This window comes from Erpetoichthys calabaricus, chromosome 7 (assembly GCF_900747795.2).
Source record: "Erpetoichthys calabaricus chromosome 7, fErpCal1.3, whole genome shotgun sequence".
Taxonomy (NCBI): Eukaryota; Metazoa; Chordata; class Cladistia; order Polypteriformes; family Polypteridae; genus Erpetoichthys; species Erpetoichthys calabaricus.
In genome coordinates this window covers 91,069,962-91,092,703 of record NC_041400.2, presented here as the reverse complement: position 1 = coordinate 91,092,703, position 22,742 = coordinate 91,069,962, and the positions used below count along the sequence as shown (strand labels likewise).

At 34.8% G+C, this 22,742-nt stretch overlaps 1 protein-coding gene across 4 annotated transcripts in view; it reads right to left on the bottom strand.

The window, feature by feature from the left end:
* The window catches only part of mllt3 (MLLT3 super elongation complex subunit), a 400,950-nt gene extending 379,934 nt beyond the window's left edge, over nucleotides 1–21,016 (bottom strand). For all 4 annotated transcript variants that reach the window (XM_051930090.1, XM_051930091.1, XM_051930093.1 and 1 more), the window contains exons 1-2: nucleotides 20,882–21,016; nucleotides 20,067–20,247 (exon numbers count right to left, since the gene is read on the bottom strand). In XM_051930090.1, the coding sequence (XP_051786050.1) occupies nucleotides 20,067–20,247; nucleotides 20,882–20,893 (193 nt within the window). In that variant the 5' untranslated portion in view covers nucleotides 20,894–21,016. The remainder of the gene's footprint in view (nucleotides 1–20,066; nucleotides 20,248–20,881) is intronic.
* Nucleotides 21,017–22,742: the final 1,726 nt, after the last annotated feature.

Sequence of the window (22,742 nt, the reverse complement as noted above, 5' to 3'; positions counted from 1 at the left end):
GTGTCACATATGTGTAAATCACATAGTTTAATGAAAGAGACCAGACAACATGGAAACGTACGATTTACTTGAAAGATGATACCCTTGTGAGTATAAAAATACCATTTTTGCTTTTGATTTACTTGTGGGTTTATTGCAACGTATACAATAAGTTGCTACATAAGTTAAACACACACTTTACTTTAGTCCATGCACCTTGCCTACCCCTCCAGCCCTCCTATCATTGCCCATCTATATTTTATATAAAGAGAAGTTTATTCACGTTTCACAAAAGGAGTTACTGAATGTACTAAACGTTGCATTATGATGATGATTTGCCTCTATTTTAGGAGTTTTGGAGGGGGCCGGTTTGACACACAAGAGACCTGTTGGTTAAGTTAGATTTCCTGACACTGAAAATGTCAAATTTAAGCTGTTATAATAATTAAAGAAAATTTAGAAATATGGTAGTTATTTCTCAATATTTTTAATGAGAAAGGAAACCAGCTTTTGATTGGTATAATGAAAGATTCATGGTTTTAATATAAAGCAACAGCAAATCGGATATCTCAGGTTCAAGACTAGATGGGAACAGGATAAACAGAAAACAAATTAAGGCACTGGACAAGTGTTTAAAATTTCTTTTTGGTGCATGCATTAAAAAAAGTAGAGCATTGCAGTAGAAAATGTGTTTGCTTTATAAATGACAATACAAAAAAGCAAAAAAAATTGAAAAAACACAGATCATGGAAGTGATGTACAAAAACACATGCAAATTATAGAAGTATTGCAGCACAGAGTGTCTAGAGTAACATGATGCCAAAATTAGTGCATGGTTAATAATAAAAAAAGAGACCATTATTTTACAATAGAATGTCAGTTTTTGCCTTTTTACACATAGATTAAAATTATACTTAATATTTATGTTCGTTCTGATAGCCCTACTGAACGAGTAATTAATGGACATTTTAGCATTGTTTGCTGTTATTCAGCATTTGTCACCATAGACATCAGTGTTATCAGAAACCTTGTTATCTTTGACCTCCATGAGTCTAAAAATGTTTCTTGCCCACTACAAAACACATGAGTTAATATAGATAATTTAAAAGTATACTTTTTGGGTAGAGTATTCCTTGAAGACCCAAAAGAAAAGGCTGAGAACATCTGCTATAGTATACTGTATTTAGTTATTTCAATTGTAAAGCATATAAAAATTTCAATTTTTCATAATTTCATTTCAATTAATATTTAAAGAAAAGCCAAGCAAAATGACACCTTTTATTGGCTAACTAGAAAGATTACAATATGCAAGCTTTCGAGGCAACTCAGGCCCCTTCTTCAGGCCTGAGTTGCCTCGAAAGCTTGCATATTGTAATCTTTCTAGTTAGCCAATAAAAGGTGTCATTTTGCTTGACTTTTCTCTACATTCATAATGGCTAACACGGTACAACACCCTAGTACAATTAATATTTAAGAACCTGTTCTTGATGTCTGAGCATGTTCAACACAACTGATGTATGCACAACTGACACTACTTCATAACAGCAACAAAAACCACTGTTTTCTTACAGTAGGATGAGCTGACAAAATAGATTGAATTGTTAGAATACTTTTGGTTTGATTAAATCACTTTATGGCCTCCATGGTTCAAATTTTTGTGAAAGGCTGTGTTTTCAAGTGTGACCTTCATTAAAGCTACAATTTTACATATTGTTACGACTGGGTCACAAAGTTGTACAGGTTCATTCAGGGTTTTCAAGAAACAGTATCTTCATTCAAATACAGCATAATAAAACAAAGAATGAAGCAGAGGATATCTGGGGGAAGAGAGACAAGGCAGCGAGACACTAGGACAGCCACAGTGTGGTCTTTTAAATGTACGAAACTGCGTGTGATATGCAGAACACATGGCACTGGCAGCAAGCAGCAGGCTAGCAGCTGATCCACAAAGAGGAGATGAAAAGCTGTGTTTGTTTCCCATTGTATCACTGTTTAAGAGGGGGTTTCGGAGGAATGGCCACATCCTCTTGGGGCCGCATTCACCGTGTTCACAAAAATGTTTTAAGGAACACTGTAGGAGTCATAACCAAGTTATACTTTAAAGTGGCACTATAAGAAAAATATAAAAACATTGATAATAAAAATAGCACACTGTATATAGTACACGTTTGACAGTTTGTTGGCATTGTACTACTATTCTGAGGGGACAAGCAAATAAGAATTCCACTGTTTTATGCACTCATGACAAACTTGAAAATAAGCTTTATGTCAAACCTATTTTAATCTGATATCAGACACCTACTGAAGCTACTGCCAGCATTACATACCTATATGGTAAAGGTCTTTTTCTGCACAGCTTCAACAGGTGTACATAAGAGGAGAACCAGAATAATGTAACAGAATAATGTAATAGAATAACAATGCGATAGAGCTGAAATGTTATTGCTGAAAAAGAATCTGAATCTAAAGTGGAGTGGCCAAGAATTAGACAGCTATTATTTTAATTCCAATTTTAGTTTGTTAAAAGAGTTTGAGTAAGTTTGCATCTATTCTTGTCAAAAATATTAAATACATTAAAAAGAGTTATTAATTACAATATAATTAGAATAATATAGTATATTCTTAAAAAAATAACTAACTCATTACAGTGATCCCTCGCTACATCGCGCTTCGCCTTTCATGGCTTCACTCTATCGCGGATTTTATATGTAAGCATATTTAAATATATATCGCGGATTTTTTGCTGGTTCGCGGATTTCTGAGGACAATGGGTCTTTTAATTTCTGGTACATGCTTCCTCAGTTGGTTTGCCCAGTTGATTTCATACAAGAGACGCTATTGGCAGATGGCTGAGAAGCTACCCAACTTACTTTTCTCTCTCTCTCTCTCTTGCGCGGACTTTCTCTGATCCTGACGTAGGGGGTGTGAGCAGGGGGGCTGTTCGCACACCTAGATGATACGGACGCTCGACTAAAAATACTGAAAGATTATCTTCACGTTGCTACCTTCTGTGCAGCTGCTTCGTGAAGCGACATGCTGCACGGTGCTTCGCATACTTAAAAGCTCGAAGGGCACGTATTGATTTTTGACCGTTTGTTTTTCTCTGTCTCTCTCTCTCTCTCTCTCTCTCCCTGTTCCTGACGGAGGGGGTGTGAGCTGCCGCCTTCAACAGCTTTGTACCGGCGGTGCTTCGCATACTTAAAAGCCAAACAGCCCTATTGATTTGTTTGCTTTCCTCACTCTTTCTGACAGTCTGTGCTCCTGAAGCGCACTCCTTTGAATAGGAAAATATGTTTGCATTCTTTTAATTGTGAGACGGAACTGTCATCTCTATCTTGTCATGGAGCACAGTTTAAACTTTTGAAAAAGAGACAAATGTTTGTTTGCAGTGTTTGAATAACGTTCCTGTCTCTCTACAACCTCCTGTGTTTCTGCGCAAATCTGTGACCCAAGCATGACAATATAAAAATAACCATATAAACATATGGTTTCTACTTCGCGGATTTTCTTATTTCGCGGGTGGCTCTGGAACGCAACCCCCGCAATGGAGGAGGGATTACTGTATAGCTTATTAAATAAAAATGGTATTATGCTCATATTTGCTATTGAAGATGTAGCATTGTTTTATTTACAACAAAATTACTCATTCAGTACTCTGTATCGGCCTACAGTGTTTATTAATTACTTGGTATTAATATCAGCTGTCAAAAATGGTACTGGTGCATCCCTATAAAGAATGCTTGTATGTCATCTTGCATACTACAGCCTTGATTTCTAAGATGATGTCAAAGCTCATGAATCCATCATCAGGCACACACACATACTCGGAACTGAATCTACAGCAGAGTAGCAAGAAGGAAATATGAACATTAAGCTCTTAACCTGCCTGACAAAACACACATGGATAATCCTGAATAACATTGAAATAAAGCTCTATACAGAGATAAACCTAAAGTGGAACTTTCTGTTCCAAAATGTGCCATACAACATTAACACTACATCCCTAAACAACAATCTCATACCAATGGTGTTAGCATTATTTTGGGATTACTTTCTGCACTTCAAACTGGACAAGACAATGATCATACCCAAGTCTACTGCAGAATGCATGCAAAAAAAATTGTTTTGAAATGACAGGGTAAAGCTGTCGATTGTTTACCAGATGGTATAGCAAGATATGAAATGGGCAAATAAAATGCAACTGGGAACTACAAGGAAGAGTGGGTCAAAACCTCACCATGACGCTATGATTGAATGATCAATATTTACAACAGACATTGCATCTACTTCTGGTAAAGTGGAAGCAAACACTGTTACACATATCCAAACTGGCATAGCATTGATTACATAATCAAATGTAACAATTTCCAGAGTGATGTTGGTGTTATTTGTCAACTTAAGTGCTGCTATCACAGAAATTTAGGGTCTTCAGTTTAGTATTAATTCAGTATCAATTCAGTATTATTCTTGGCACTTAACTATTTTAACAAGCTAGGAAATATGGGCTTGAAATTATTTTTATGACTATGATAAAACTTCACTATTTATAAATAAAACTTTACTGTGAGGAAAGTATAACAATAAGGAACAGTAAAGGAAAACTTACTTTCTTGTGAGTTAAGCTCTTCATTTCCCAAACAGGCAAAGAACAGTAACAGGATGCTTTTGTATGCATGAACACTTACGGAATGTAAAGTTTTTCATGTATTCTTTAACAGCTGTGTTCCAATCATTTCATGTCACATCATCCACACAAATTAGCCGACAGGGATAAAAATAAGCACAATCTAGGTACCATTTACAAAAGTTATTAGCCAAATCCAAGCTTGTGATTTTTTGGTCAATTTCTTGGAGTTCTGGATTTTCATGTCAAACAAAAAAACCTTCAAATAGTGTTCAGTTAGCTACTTTCTTCCCCACAAAGTATAAATGCTAAATAGATGCGATTTTTTGATCACTACTTTAGGTTAACTAACAATACTAAGCTGAAAAATATGGGGCATAGCTGAAACTCATGCTAATAGACTGAGCTACATGAATTACATTACAACGACATTATGTCACATCTTTTATGTAAACATTCAAACATCACAAATATATGCATAATCTTATATTATACTAAATATGCCCAATCATTAAACAGATGGCCAGACAGGCATATTTCTTTACTGTTAAATAAAACATATATGCTCATTCCAAAATTATAAATTGAAAAAGACATGCTCAGAGAAACAAAAAAAAGTTTGTGAAAGGCTTCTTTTATGTTCTGAGAGGGCAACGATATAATCTATAACATATGGCTAATTTGATTGTATTAAACAGTATAAACGTCTCAAGGCAAAGGAAGTGACCGAACAGCAAGCAGCACAGCATTCAGGAACGTTATCACATTACAGGATTTTTGATAGCACACAATACAATTCAAGACTTAACATTAAAATGTCAAAACAATGCAAAAATCGAGTTTCAGATTTCCAAAAAAAAAGTTTGAGGCCTTCACTCAAAGAGCTCTGATCACAGTGAGGATGTAAAGGCAAAACAACAGCTAAGTTTATCCATTCACCCCAGACAAGAATAGAAAATCAAAAATACTGCTATACTGTAACTTAAAGTAACATCCAAGCCACTTTAATATTTCCTACAAGGTAAACATAACAATACTGGAAAAGTCAGTATCTAAAGTTTTATAAGCATCCTTAAAGAGATGATATTACTGGTAGGTAGGTGGGTGTGTGATTGTGTGTATGTATACGTAGTTAGTGCTTAAAACTAGGCGTGGGGTGGTATATATAAATCTTTAAAAATTGTTGCATTTGTTTAAGGTCATGTACAAAACATTTAGACTTTGTACTCAAAATGGTATACTATACATTAAAACAATAAACATCCAAGAGCTGAAAGAAGCTGAAACTAATTCTGTAAGAGTAAATTCGAGACACCCATCATACACTTTGGGTAGTGAAAACTTTTCGTCCTTGGCAATGTATCTTCAGCTTATGGCCCCTCAAAAGGCATAGAAATCAAAATGTCCTTATGGGGCGGATAGTCTCTGCAGCTGGTGGTGGCCCTTTGCTCAAGCAGTGAAGAGATTTTTAAAGAGAGTTTCAATCTTGTAATCAAGTTCAGCAGATCTTCTTCCAGCAATTATATCTCATCATTATGCTTTTTGTTTAGATCACTTAAAATAACAATGAAACAGCATCAAAGCAATGCCCATTACCATCTATACACCTTAAAAAACATTAAGCTTGTCTGTACCTTTATTATGGATAACCTATTACCCAATAATTCTTTAATTACACAGTAAATACAAGCCTTCATAAGAGAGTGTAAATTAATTGGGCTTGCATTGTGATCCTGACTAGTGCACAAAACTTTTAGACAACTTTAACTTTTAATTTTAATCCTATTCTGCATAACCAAAAGCCAATAAAATTATCTTACTCAAATGCTAATCAATAATGATAGGTTTTATAAGCTTGAAAGTTTGAATGATAGACATTTTTATAGTAAGTGTCTATGGTAACACTTTAGAATATGGGACCTGCCTAGTTGTACTTGTTAGTCAGCTATTGCTATATAATAAGATCTTAAATGTTTTGCTTGTTTTCAATATGGATTTACAAATCATGAGTGACAATTTACAAGAGAAGCTACCTATAGCACATCTATTAATCACATACTACTATATTACATGATCCTATCAAATAGCTTATTTGTGTTACATATCAATATGTCTCTAACAGATGCAACTGCATTAAGCTTTTAAAGCTCTTCTTTTAAAATGTTACCATATTTATGTGATTTAAAACAGAACATTTTTGCGTTGCTTGTTACATTGTTTTAATTTTTTGGCTTCAAACCAAAGTATACAATTAATAAGTGTAAGCAAGTATAAACAGTTTAATACTTACATTAGCTGACTAATATTTATTTTAATAATTACACTTCGCCTCCTAAAATCTGAACCCACTATGTTGGGTTTCTTAGTAACAATGATGAGAGTTATATAACATACACAGATGTTAAAGGATAATGTGCTGAAAAAACAATTTTAGGCACACTGCCAGGCTGATGAAATGACAAGTAGTGAGCTATGTCATGTACAGAGAAAAACATTACGAAGCAAACCACTAAGGGGATACATAACCAAGGTAACCCTGGAGCACTGTCAAACATTCATCTATTTTTCAATCTTTGTACTGATGATGCTTTATATATATCATCAAAATAACAGGTTAGTAATTTTTCTTCACAATTTAGCTATTTTGGATAATCACCACACAATAACCAAATTAGTCTACATACAGAACAGTACATACTTATCTCCTTTTTATTTAACATTATTTGTATTTGAGATGTGCAGGAAAGAAAAACCATAAAAGACTGTGTGCAATGATTTGTTTTTTTATGTAAGAGTTCATCATTGGATTAAATCTCTTGTCTTATGAAAAGCTCAGGCAAGGTACAACCACACATCACCATAGTTGTAATGTTACTATTCATTCTACAGATCTGTCAACATGGGTGACATAGTGAAGTTGTAGTTAGCTCTGTTGCCCCACAACTATAGGTTGTTGATTTCCATGACCCAAGCCTGGACACTGTACAAGTAGTTTATTCCCAAGGTGTTACTGTATGGTTAACTCCCACATCCCAAAGATGCCTAAAGTAGACTGATGATAAAAACACCAAATGAGGGTTACCAAGCATACTCTGACATACTGGTGCTGAATAAATGCATGCTTCTGTGTTGTAGCCAATATAAATGGGATAGGATCCTGTTATCTTTAACTCTGTATTAGGCCATAAAGAGTCAGATTTTTTTTTCCTTTCAACATATCTTTGTTTAAAGTGAACTGGAGGACATTTCTTCCCAATTATTCCCATTAGATGGCTTGCTGGAGAAATTTTTCATGTCAAAATATTTAGTGCTTTTAATAAAATAAATCAAAGTCACTTTGGCTTATCCTTTTCTGTGCTGCAATCACAAATCTATGAGTAACACAAACTGATTAAAAATCTGATTTTTGAGTTTATTAATGAGTTGTTGGACAAAGAAGATCTCAAAACAAGTAATATTCGCATCCCATCAAACCATGTGCTTAAAATATCTCAGGGATTGTGCACTTCTATCACATTAAACGAAGAGGAGCCCAAAAATTCCTGAAATCGATCAATAGTACAGCAATAGGGTTTACTTATAAAATATATCACTAGATAGCATGCGCCTACAAGTCTTGGTAATCAGTCTGCAACACCCATATGCACCAGACCTCGCTCCATGTCAAGGTAAATATTCTGAAGGTGACAAAAAGCAAAATGCTGTCAGCTTTAGAATAAAGTTTTGGGGTTTTTTTTTTGTTTTTTTAATTCCTTTATTTTGGGGTCCTCCCTTATATGGCACTGCTCCCAACAGAACCCATGCAAAAAAGACTTTAAAATTTTTTTTAAAAATGTAAAAAGGTATTAGGATCAATCAATGAAAAAATTGCTAATGTACTGCTGAGAATACCTGAAGTACATCAAGCCAAAACTAGATTTTGTACAAGGTGTATTTCCAACTATAGTTGTGGTTTGGTTAATACAGTTTTACTTGGGGGGGGGGGGGGGGGGGACACTATGTCTTAACAAAAAAAAGACGTGGCTGGCATTGAAATTGTATTGTATTTAAAAAAAAAAAAAAAAAAGTCCACCATGAAAAACCTATCAATATCAGATTAACTTTGAACTTCACCAAGGCTTAGTGCTATTTGATATAGTGTTGTGTGCTATAAAAATGTTTAAAATGTTTTATTACACTACAGTCCAAACAGTATGCAACAGTAAAACACTTCTCAGACGTTTTGTACTTCAACTGTAACACAACTTTGGTGTTCCATTTGATCATATTTATGCTATAAAGAAGGTCCATAAGCCTCTCTGTATAGATTAGAATTCTTAATTTTTAAATGCTGTTGTCTACAATGCAGTTTTTTATCAAGTGGAATAATACATCAACAGCAACCCACAGATAAGAAACGTTTGCCTTATCATGTCAAACTGATATTCTTTACAATGGTTAAAAAGCTATGTAAAGTGGCTGTTTTCAAAGCTTTCCTCTTACACGTTGGACTACCCTGAAAAAAATTGGAGGTGGTGGAGAAATCTGCATGTGCACACATCAGATTGTACATTATAGCTAGACAATCTGCATGGAAAGTCTCACAAGTTAGTTGTTTCACATTACTTACTAGAAGCACCAGGGTTTTTTTTTCAGTACTACAACCAACAAAGCTGCAGCAAATAGCATCTGAATCTTTTGTCCTTACTAACAGCCCACCAGCCTAACATCATGATGACGCATTCTTACTGCCCTATTTCCCCCACCCCCAAAAAAATAAACAGCCTAACATGATTCACTAAACATGAATGGAAATAATTTCTTGGGGCACAGCATATATATCGTTTGCATATATTTTCACTTTAAAACATTTCCCCAGTTGTGAAAACGTCTTCACTTTTTATTATTATTATTAGAGAAAAGCCAAACAACTAATTTCATTTTATGGGCACATAGCATAACTGAAGTAGAAACTACTTTTATTGGTAGAAATAGTTTAGAAATGTATAATCATACTCACATATTTCTGTACAATATCTGTAAACAACAAACTTATTGCAAACCAGCCTCCATCTTAGCTTCAAGGCACCATGCAGGTGGCAGCCTTTGAAAGAAGCTCCGTGTTCTCTCTTTTTTTTTTTTTGGTAGTAGCTGGTTTTTTATTTCTATTTTTCTTGAATTTCCATAAAATCTCAATTTCCCCATGAGGAGAAATAAAGTATCTATATGTAGTCAAACACAGTTTCTTGACATGTTCACAGTGACATTACACAGTTTTGTGGTCTTTGCCTTTATTTTTCCTACATTTAGTGTGTGTCCAATGCTTTATTCCACCGGGATAGAGAAAGACCTGAAAGGGTGCTGTGACAAGTGGTTTCTCAGAATTGCACTACTACTTGGCACTGCCTGGAAATTTATCAGTACCCGTCTCAGTGACCATTTCTTGATACAGCAGCAAAGCTGTCAGCATACAAAGTACATAGCCAGCACCAATTTGTCAAAGTAAAAGAACATGCAAAAGGGCACATTTAGAAATAATCAACTTGCAAGTTGTAAGGAAGGCCCACTGATTATTCTTATGTTTGCAAATATTGTCTGGTCTGTCATGCTTGTGAAAATGTTGTAATTGTCTTCCAGTGTGCTGCTCTTCATTTGTGGCTCACTCCGTCCAAAAGGCACCATGTGTACTTCATATTCTGAATTATATGAAAAAACATTCTGATGGCATTTGAGGTGAGTTTATATATGCTTTTAACTAATGTAAACAATGTGTGTGATTACTTTATAGATTTCTCCAGAAGAGAAACTGGGCAACAATGTCTAGTAATGTTAAGAACATTTGCAGGAGAGGATTTGTCAAGGTAAAAAGGATATGCAGAGGTGGTCAAATGCAAGCTAGATGAGATATGCTGCAATTCACACTTGTGTACCAATATTTAATAACATTGCTTGTAGCTGTAATTTACAGCCTTTCATGAAAAGAAAAAAAAAATCAATCAATCATGTTGTCTGAATAGAATTTGAGAGTAATAGCAACTACATGTGCATTTTCAGTGCAACAATTAAGGAGAAGTCAAGGAAGGACAGAAGCAATGACATGTACTTTGGTGAAATAATTAAAGATTTAAAAACATAACTCCAATTGGCATTGACATAAATAATCCAAGTGTTAAAAGCTGAATCAGCAAAATAAACAAAACCTAACTAAAACATGCATATTTGAAATTCACATTTTTATTCAAGTCCAATGCAAACAACCAAAAATCAATCCATTCCCTGTAACAACAAAGCTGAAGGGTAGGTATAGCTTATTCCAACCGGAGTATGTGCAAGAAAGTAAACAAAGCTAGGCAGTATACCACACCACTTCAGTGCCTAATTAGACATACAATGCCAGCACTCACTAAATCTGTATGACATGAAATAAATGCTAGAGAATTAGAATTCAAACCAATATACACAATGTCCACCTTTGATATACTGTGTACCACTGAATAAATTACTTAATTTGTCTGTTCTTCAATCAGTAAATATACAGACACAACTGCAAAGTACTTTGTATATTTCATGTTGAATAAAGATGTCTACCAATTAGAAAATAAATACTGTACCATTTAAGACTAACCAATTACCTAAAATGGACATTTCTAAAATATGGGAGGAGACTAGAACATAAGAATTGCAGAATTTTAAGACCTTGGTACCTAGAGATTTATGGCAACAGCATTACCTACTAACTTCACCTTGTGATCCATATTAATATATTTCAAAAACTTCAAAAGGCAGCTGTTGAAGTTCAAAAACGTACTGTCTCTTGGTCTCAAAATGTCTCAGATGGCCTCACTACATCTTTAAAATATTATTCTAAATTTAAAGATTCTAAAACTAAATAATAAATTTAATTAAAATACATTAAAGTCTCTAAAAATAAATACCCAACAATACCTAAAGGTCAACATGGGAAGAATATGATCAAGTTACACTGGACTCAACAACTCAGGAAAACTGGTTTCATGCCATATCTAAGAAATGAGCTCCAAATTAACCAAAAACAGATAAAGGATCAAGTTTGTTCCTGAGCTTATTAAATATCAAGAGTTTCTAATTTAAGCAGCACAGCTGAAGCCTCCTACTGCAAGAATGCTTTAAAAATTATTGCAGATTAATATGTACAAAGTGAAAAAAATCAGGTATATTGTCTCCCTTAGTGTTAAAAATTGGACTATACATTGAACAAAAATTTTTCAAGGATGCTGGACACATCCAATACAAAAAGATGGTGATGGAACTCTACCAGTAAGACAGCAGAAGGAAGTATCTTTAAGATCAGCTGCCAGCTATTTTTCTTTAAATTCTGTAACAATGATGTATAAATACGGCTCTACTTAGGAATAAAAGTACTCCAGGCTTTTTTTCCCTTTAATGAAAGAAGAAAGAAACCTCTTGTTTCCACTTCTACTTAACGAGTTTCATGCGTTGATGTAACATAGCAAAAGTAGCCCTTAGCTCAGTCTTGTCTGGCATCCGGACAGCATGCCTCATTACAGATGTCAGATCATTTACATTCTAAGGTAAAAAGTTTTTTCCTCTGAGCATGCATCTCTGAAAAGAGTACTCCCAGACAAGGCAAGCACTTATTATCTTGCCTATTTGACTTCAAAAGACTTTAAAAGCACACAATTAAGAACCGAGGGTGATTTATTTAAGAGAAATAAGAGTGCAAAGTAGGATTATGATTTGTTGAATTATTTTCAGATTTACGTCACTAAATTCATATTGTCTAATGTTTAGATAAATTACCAAAAAAATGTTTTTAAATCTGCCAGGTAATTTTAACAAGGAAATTGAACATATTTTCAGTTTTTGCAAAAGCTTTTTGCCTTTTGTCCTAGAATCTCCTTAGTAAAGAAAAGCAAATGAAAACATGAACTTAAAATAACATTATTAATTATGAACCAAGTGCAAATGTGTTTTGTGTCTACAAGCACAAAACCCTGGCAGAAAAAAAAAAATTCTGCTTATCCATTAGTCCAACCAGTTTAATTCAAAACAGAGCATCAGTGAAAAGTCAGTTTGAACATGATGTCAGTCAATTTCAATTCTAACCTACTTTTTTCCCCCCATTAAAGAGGGTCACAGGGAACGGTAACTGATCCTGAAAATAATGGGCACAAGACAGGAATCAACAGTGGGTAACAAAGCATCAGGCACATTACAGTGAGTTTTTACTTCATTTTAAGAAAATGCATTTAAATTACTCAAATGACTTATGCATTTATCATAATTTAAGAGAAATTATAGTTTGGGCAAACAAGTAATGATAACTAAAAAAACACAAACACAAAAAACAGAAATAGGTATATGACACAAAAAAGAGCAAATAAAACAAAATAGACAAATATATTGAATAGGTAAACCGGAGTTCAAGATGAATCTGGTAAAGAGGACACATCTGTTTATTTTAGTAATGAATAACGATATTAGTATAAGATGTGTGTGTTCACATCGAAGCTGTTACAAAAACCATATAAAATATACTTTTAATCTTTAAAATGAGGAGAGGATAGAAAAAAAAATTGGAATAAATACCTCACTACAACTGTGGAAAGGAACAGCAGTTCTCAACAGTAACTTGTCAAAACATTTTAAAATGTATTTTCCCTGAGAAAGGCTTTACAAAATATGTTTGTTTGCGATAACAATTAAGATTCTGTAATTAGTACATCTTAAATTAAAAATGTAAATGCCTATTGCCTAACTATGAAAGCCTGCTGTAATTCTAAGTAAGGTCAAACATTGCAGTTTAACTGACAAAAAATAACATCAACTTTTTTGTATCTTTTATCAAACAATGTGTTAGGCAATACATATTTTATTGTGCAGCCAATTGAATTCAGATAGAGAACATTCTCATTAGAAAACAGAATTCCTGAAGATTTAAGAAAGTTTAATACTAGACTTCTGTTCACTAGCAGAAAATACTGGAAGTTAGATATCACACAAAGCTGAGCTTTCTTAAATTTGAAAAAGTAATTCATATTTTTTGTAAAAGTAAAGATAAAATGAACACACACATCTAAGGCACATAACACTTTCAAATGGTCAGAAGTTACGAGATTTGTCAAAACAGAAATACAGTTCAACAAATGACAAACTAACTTGTGCTCCTTAACTCTGACAAACAGCTAAAATACACTCTTTCAGGAGCATTCAAACAACTTTTTTACCAAAGAAAATATTCAAACTTGTATCTTAACAATGGTTTCATATTCATTTTTAAAGCTTGAATGAAAAATCACGTTCTGAACATGCTATATTTGATTACATTATTGCTTAAAATGGCTTAAAGACATGAAGAAAAAGTGATAAGCAGATATTTCTTTTTTTGTATAGCATACCACATTTTACTTCAATTGTAGAATCCAACAGGAGAAAAGTGCCACACTTAGCCATGTTACTTTTCTTTTATAAATCAGGCTGAATAGCTACTTAGTTATTATCATCTGTGTCTGTTTATAAGATATCAGAAACCTCATTTAAGAATTTAGTTCTTATTAGCTTGTAAATACTGTACATAGGGAAGTCATTTTTCAATATTTTAATGTGCTTAACCATATATACTTTTCACTTTCCATTCAGTTTGTGAAACATTGGCTGATTTAATGAATGCTAATTGAAGAAACTTCTAAATTCCAAAAGTAAAGGCAGAAACCTATTTTGGACCTATTATAATTTTAGCTGAAAAAACTAAGAACCAATCAGATGTGGCTTAGGATTTAAGAAATCAGTTGCAGCTCTGCTCTTGTTGAATGAATCTCTTTTATGGCAGATGAGATGTATCAGACTGTAATAACGAGGAACAAGAGCACAGCAGTGCTATCAGCAGGAATTATCTTTTAAGGATGATTCTTGGAAGAGAGGACACAGCAGCTTCGCAATTCACCTTTTCTAGTAAAATGCATACATCTTGTCCTCAGTATATCATCTGTGCTGATTTACTAGCTGATCACAGCTTGAATCTTCACAAGGACAGACACCATTTGGAAGTGAGACATAACTGATTTACAGGCAAGGCTAAACTTTTTTTCCCAAGGAAAGCTTTAAGCTTTCCACTGTCATAAACAAGTCTTTTAAACAAGCACTCCACAGTGTGTCCAAACCATAAAGTTTCCTCATCTGTGCAGCACCATGCTGCTAATGGCACAAGTCTGGATGGCTTGATAGGACAACACAATTTAAGTAATTTAATCACCTTTCTTAAAAGGTCTAGCTATCAAAAGCCAACATTTTCCATTAAACTAAGGGCTGTTATTTCTTTCACGCTGATGAATAACAGAAAACTGAACAAATCCAACAGCATAATGCTAAAATTAATCAATATTAGGGAAAAGGGGGGGGATTTGCAAATGTGCATTACTAGACAGTAAGAAAATACAGCTTAACTTCACAAAGACTCCTAGATAATTTAAAACTCTTAAGGTTTACACTGAAACAATATGTTGCTAAGCTTAAAATGTTTTCATTTCTTTAACCACTGTGCCCTCATGATCACATGGCAACAAGGTCAAACTTAGTGGCAAAGGTAAAATTTTGCACCAATCTATGAAACAGCATGAATAAGACAGACTTGGTTGTAATCCAGCACCAGTCAGCAGCACCTACATGTCTGATAAAGAGAACAAGAGCACACCAGCATGATAACAAAAGCAATTTCAGCAAAACACAATTTCCAGGAAATTAATTAATGAATGAGAAAATGAGCAGCTGTAACACTCAACATAGTGCCACTGTGCTGTCCTTCAAAATAACACATTGAAAAAAATTAAACAACATCAACAATATTTCAGTTTACTGTACTTATGATAGCTCAATTATAGAAATTCCAACACCATACATTCAGTGTATGGTTGTCACAGAGGGAAACACTGTTAGTTTTATATATTAAAGCATTGCTTTCACCTTTCAAATTAATAACAGACATTGCAGCTTTAAACAAAAATGAACTTTTGGGTTTAATATTCATCTATTTGTTACCTAGTCTGTGTTGCTTCTAATGATGACTAAGAAAAGTTGTTAGTCTTGTATTATTATGGAGAACAAGGATAATAAAATTTCTAATATAATTGACACCAATGGGGACCAAAACTGAATAGCACCAAACAATATTAAAATGTTCATGGGAAAAGAAAAAAAATCAGGTTATTCAAGTTGTATGATCCACCATTCAGGTATCCAGTTATATATTCCAAACGTGTATTTTGGTTGAAATATGGTATGTAAATTACGGGCCAGAAAGATAATATATCATGGTGGTTTAACTCACAACTCTCAATGAACGACAAATGAATACTGCATCGTGATTAGTACAGACTTCTTTCACTTAGTCGTCGCAAGATAAATTAACACATTGCAAATTACACAGAATTTAATCACAATAAAAAATTCTGCAGTGAATGTAGTAGATAACCTATGCAGCAGTTTGGTGAACATTCGTAGCTGAGGGCCGGGTTATGGAAATGTATTTTTTCATAGTAGATTTTAAAACCATATAAGACACTGCATCCAAAATGCCCATAATCGACATGTTAGATACATAGATACTCTATTAATGTTATGATACATAACCAGATTCTTTTCATGACCTTTACAGAATTTAAACCAAAACTTAACATAATTACAGTGCTAACAGATTCAATACATTAAGGTTTTAACACTAGTGTCATATTGGAAATGTAAGGGTGTCTTTTCTTTTGAAAATTTGGGGATAATTATTTTTTTTTTATATGACGATATAATTAAAATCTTTGTTGACAAGTTATGTGTCAGTTTTCTCAGGTATCCAGTCATATATTCCAAATGTGTATTTTGGTTGAAATATTGCTAAACTACTGTCAGAAAATCTGCATGTGCACATCGTGATTGCGCTAAAATGGAATTGAGGTTTTGAACTGATGATCTGTCTCTCACCTCATAAGTTGTTTGTTGAAGGCATATATTCAGTATATGTGGGTTTTTCTTTGGCTGTTTATGAAACTGCAGCTATGAATTGGTTTTCTCCTTGTTGAAGCAGATATAAACAAATATGACACATAATTGTATTTTTCACCTGAAAATGCTTTCACACAACTTTTTAAAATTTTAATCACATATTGTACACATTCCAAAGACCATGCTTTGCAATACAGATTTCATGTGAGATGGACGGTAGCCAGTGAATTGGCTATTATAAATGAGGACTCCTGATCAAAGAATGGTGGATGGGTGTCTTCAGTTCAAGAGGTCGTTTTCATTTCAGCATGCCCCACTTTCATTCACAACAGTCTGAAAACATTATTTAGCAGACACCTTTATCCACAGTAGCTTTAAAGCAAGATATAATGCATTTAAGAATTAAGGTGCGAACATCAAAGCACTCTAATCACTATTCATTCAAACGTCAAAACTCAGTCTAACCTACAAAGCAAACACACAGCAACATAGAGAGAACATGCAAATTTCACAGACATAGTGTCTCAGGAATATGTAATTGTTCCAACAGTACACCTAACCACTTTGCCAACATACCACTGAATCACCCTTTAGTTCTCAGTGTAAACAGGACACTTTGCTACAAAACCTAAGATACTTAAACTTTAAACAATACTCACTGTGTCAATTTCAATTATGGCATGTTTTAAAAGCAGCTCATAAGACATAAATAGCTAATGATAAATTGCACACTCAAAACTTTGGTCACGTCTTTCACTTCCTTAACACCAAAAGCAATATAAATGCTGCTAGACAATTACTTAGATAAGGGTAAATGTTTATAATTTGAACAAACAGCTGTGTGCCCAGAAAATCTAAATAAAGATAATTCATTTGTATTGTCAAAAAGGTGCAAATAGAGGATAAACAGTTTGGTACCCATCCATTTTGGAAAATGTTCACAGTGGCCCGAGTACAACACATACAGTAAGTAAATGAGAGAAAAAACATACACACACACAAAGACATGAAAGGACTATATAAATTCAATACAAACTAATTGGCCTAAGCCTTTAATCCATAACTCAAGCACTGTAAGATAGCTGTTCTAAACACTGCACCACCACCAACCCACCTATCAAATCACAATACACTAGTAGGGGTACCTGGAGCTGCCTGAGGTAGAATAAAGTGTTGATGCAGTCACTAAATGATTTCACAGAACAAACTTATCGTGTGGAGCAACTTTGTATACCACTGCCAAGTCTTAAAAATGCCTCCTATGGGCACTTCCCTAATAAAGCAAAGGTGTGGTCATTAAAGTTCCCCAGAGGGAAAACTTTTAGTATTAAATATATCCTATAGTCTTACACGTTGCCAGTGAGAAATAAATCTGCACAAAATCTGGCAGCAAATGGGTTAACTGTGTAGATAGGTATACCAGGCAAACACACATTCAGCTTTATTGATTTAATTGAGCCAAGAATTTTAATCAAAATAAGATAAAAAAGGTGCTAGTTACTTTCATACAGTATATATCATATAATGTGGTGTTGATGCTGTAAACTTGCATTAGCATCATTTTCAGAAACACAGCTTAACAGAAATGCATTAGAAAAGTTTTATATGGCAAACATCATTTTGATGATCCAAATGTGTTAACATATGAGACAATCCACTGATGCTCTTAAAGCAATGACTCTGTTCACAAGTCTTTCAGCTTCTTGGCATGCTTGCGCTTCCTCTACAAAGTCATCAAATATTACACCTCGTGGGAGGAGGTGGCATTTAACTAACAGCTGAAATGTCAACAATATGATAGAGGGACAAATATTTTGAAGATCTACACTTATTTCCAGTTTACTGAAAAAAATATCGTTTCTTTCATTAAAAAACTCTCAAAAAAGACACTGAAGAATAACTGATGGAAGACGTATGCATCAGAACATTTTCACAGATATGTAATAGCTTTAAGCATCAATAAACTGCCGGTTCATTTTTTCCAGTGATCATCTCTGTCCACACGCATAAGTTCCCATCAATCTCTTAACCATCTTTAGCTCCCCCGTATTGAAGACACACGCATTTTTAAAACAAAGAACCGCTTAAGTCCTGGCCCACACATTAGATACAAGCACCCGGGAACAGCGCTCAGTTTCTCTGGCGCCGGCAGCGGGTCTCTGTAGGAGGATCGCTGGCACAGTTCCCAGCACTTGTCACGTCAAAGAAAAAAATCCAAGAGCACCGGGCAGGAAAAGAAACTAGAATAAATCAAGTCTCTGATCAAGTCTATAATACGCGCGCTCGCGCACCTTCCCCAAAAGGAGAGAAAACGTGCACACTGTGCCGACAACTCTCGCCACACCTGGCAACCCCTACTGAGCCATCGAGGGATCCCCCGTTCCCAAGACTACATGCAAAATAACAATCCTAGTGCGCAATAGGCTCTCCGATAGCACTAAAAGTCTGCAATATGCCCGTAGTTTGTTTCCATGGGTTCCCGACTAGCTCTGGATGCATTTATTACATCCTGCTTTTAATTTTAATGAGCTAGTCTACGTACTGCTCGCCAAGTTTTAAAAATGATGAATCAATTTAGATCTCGTGACCTTATCTCTTTTGCTAGTTACAGGATGAGCTGCACTTTAACTGCTCGACACTTTTTGCCATCATCCCAATTTACCTAAACGAGCAAATAAAATACAATTCAGGCGTGTGTTGCTTCGAGTGAAATTACTACATCATACTAGAATGAATTTAACAATCGTTTACAATATAGATTATTAACGAGGTGGCGACATGCAAACAAGAACATTTTGGTTTAAAGAGATTTAAAATGACGCGTTCCTTGTTTTAGATGAAAGCCTAGTGAAATAAATGGTTTCAAACAGGTGAACAACAAACTTGTGGCAAGAAAATATATGAACATAAAACAGACAAGTAAACAAAACACCGATACAAATTCACGTTTCAGGACTGCAGGTGCCCGTTTAGACTTGTTTCATTTTAAAATAAAAGGCACTATCCACTCGCTTACAAACCTTAGTTTCGAAAACGAAACACGCAACGTTCAAATAACAATTTTGGCGAGGACAACTAATATCACAAAAAGTAATTATTTATTTAGTAATTAATTTCCTGCAAAACTGTTTTTAAGTCAGCAAACAGCATTAAAATATATTCACCATTTACAGCCCTCTACTTGGGCGTCTTTTTGCAGTAAAATACAATGCGTTGTTGAACTCCACGTCACTTAATTAGGGAATTAATAAATAACACAAAAGAACTTCAATGAGCTTGAAACAATAAACCACAAAAACAAATTCTGCACTTAAAGATGAACCGCTTCAAGAAGTTCACACGTTCGACTCAACTCGCTTATAAGTTTTAAAGAAAAAACATTCAACAGCAGTGCTAGTTTGCAAAAATACAACGATTAAATAAATTAAGTGAAATAAAGTAGAGACTCAAACAGATCTTTTACATAAAACGTTTTTTCCGGAGCTTGTGTGTGTACCTCTCTTGGGTCTCGGGAAGCTCTCGTGAAGGTGAAACACGACCTTCTCCACGAAGTGCTGGATGTTGCTGTGCTCTGGTCCTCTGACGAATACCATCCAGTCGTGAGTGAAGCCCTCCACAGTGGGTTTCTTTCGGACCTGGGCGCGGTGGCCGAGCTCCAACTTCACCTGAACTGCGCCCTATAACAATCAAAAAGGCGAACTTCAGTGATGACAGTACAATTCGACGTACGAGGTAGGGTGCTGAAAGCAAGTCAAAAAGAAAAAGTGGGAATCGATAGCGAATGTGGTAGCGGTCTGGGAGGATGCCATCAGTACAGTGACTGAACATCTTCAAAAGTAAAATCGCATCCAACCATTGTGATAGCAGCGCAGCACAAAGAGCAAACGAGAATGGTTACCACTTGGTGGACAAACACGTTCACAGAGGCAGGTAGCGAACACTGCATACGTTCTGCACATTGGTTACAAAAATAACGCACCTACAACAATGCGATGACAAGTCTATCGCAGGAGGTAAAATCGCGTTGCAGCATACGGTCGTCCTCTATTCTTTGTACAATTAAATAAATGCACATATTACTGACACTTTGCAAACAGTGTAAAAAATAATAATAAACCGACAGTGCATGCTGCTTTGTATTACTAGTTGTTACTGTACTTATCTAAAAATATGGCTGGGAACGGAAAAAAGCAGTACCGCTATGTAAGCAGTGCGGGTATCACATTCTTAAAGAAGAATGAGAAACCAAAAACTACGCGAGCGCACCCACGCAGCACGCCAAAGTGCGACTGTTGATCAGAAGGTACTCACCAAGCTGACCATGCTTAAGGCCTCTTATCGTTACAATTTCATGAAGACGCTGCTTTAAATGAAAGGGTAAAGAGTACAAGCTTGATGGCGGACATGGTCTCGTACTGAACTGAACCCGACTTGCAAAAAGACTGAGGCGTGAGCGAAGCGCGCATGCGCCATTGCCGAGCGCTGTCACCGAGCCATACTGACACAGCAGAGAACGTGTCAGAGCCAATGAAACGAAGCTTTAGGGCAGTGGCACGCCGCCTGTAGGGACACAGCGCCCAGGTACAACTGCGACAGTGGGTACCGAAAGAAAGCGAAGAAAAAAAGGAAAAGCAGAAAGTTCAAATGCAAGAACATTAAGCCATGCCGAGCGACTTTCCTTTAGACGCGAAGGAGATGCAATTCCCATTTTAAGGGATTATAATTAAAATGAATATTTGTCTGCTACAACATCATCCATCCAATATCTGACGGACCGTCCAGTTAAGAACCGTGTGGAATATACCTAAACAGCAAGCTGGCCCGGAGCAAGAAGAAATCCGGTAACAGTATTCATCGCAATTAATTGTTCTTTTCAATAAATGACACAAATAAATGCAGTCTTCTGGTACTTTGTAATTTAAAACTTTTGTGGAATTATGGCAAATGCTGTTGCAACAGCTAAACATACGAAACTCTTTTTTGCTCATGGTATTGTTAATCTAATTGTTTATTACTCAACTGTCTTTGTAAATGCTAATGCATTCTAATAGTGTAATTCTCGTATTATAATTATTTAATTCTGAGTAATAAAATGTACACGAACTTATAACAAAATGTTATTTTTGGAATCAGTTATAATTTAGCAGTTTGAAGCGTTAAATATGTGCATGGAAGATTATAGGATAGTTACTAAGTGACAATTTGGATTAACTAAATGCGTCTACGTATTAGTTATTAACGTAATGATTATTGTTATACCTGGCAACACCTATTAACTGCAATGACAAAACAATTCTGATATCAACTGGTATAAAAGAGAATAATCTTGTTTATCTTTGACATTATCCCTTTGTTTTAATTCTAAGTATAAACTTGGACTTTGATTAAAGTATCCTAGAAAGAGCCGAAGGATGAGAAAACATCAATATTGTATCAGACGTATAACACGAGTCATAGTATTGATGTATACCTAAATATTTGTTTTGTGTTTTTGTGTATAGTTATACATAATATTTTAAGATGACATCAATAGGTCATCTTCTTTTCAATGATATTTAACATGCACTGCACTGCTAGAAGCATAGAACATATAAAAATTAACAACTGATTTTGAGAAAAAAAATTACTGCTTTTCATTATTTTCAAAATCTAACAAATTGTAGCACCCCCTAGAGTTTACTTTATACACTTAAGTGGAGTGTAGGGATTTGTTTTGTATCATTTTTTGTAACGCATCTGATTGTATTATTTTCCTTTACATTTTGAAATTATACCTACTTTACCAAATTAATGGTTTATGTTTTAGATGTTTGACTGTATTGCTATAATCATGTTTTAAATGTGAAGTGGTATGTAAATTACGGGACAGAAAGATAATATATCTTGGTGGTTTAACTCGTACCTCCCAATGAACAAGTGAAAACTGCATCATGATGAGTTCAGACTTCACTTTCACTTAGTGGTCGCAAGATAAATGAACACATTGCAAATTATACATCATTTAATCACAATAGAAAATTCTGTAGTGAATGTAGTGGATAACCTGTGCAGCAGATTGGTGAACATTCTTAGCTGTGGGCTGAGTTATGGAAATATGGTTCTAAAATCTATTGTGAAAAAAATACAGTCAGATACGTTACAAAAATAAATCCCTACTCTCCACTTAGGTGTA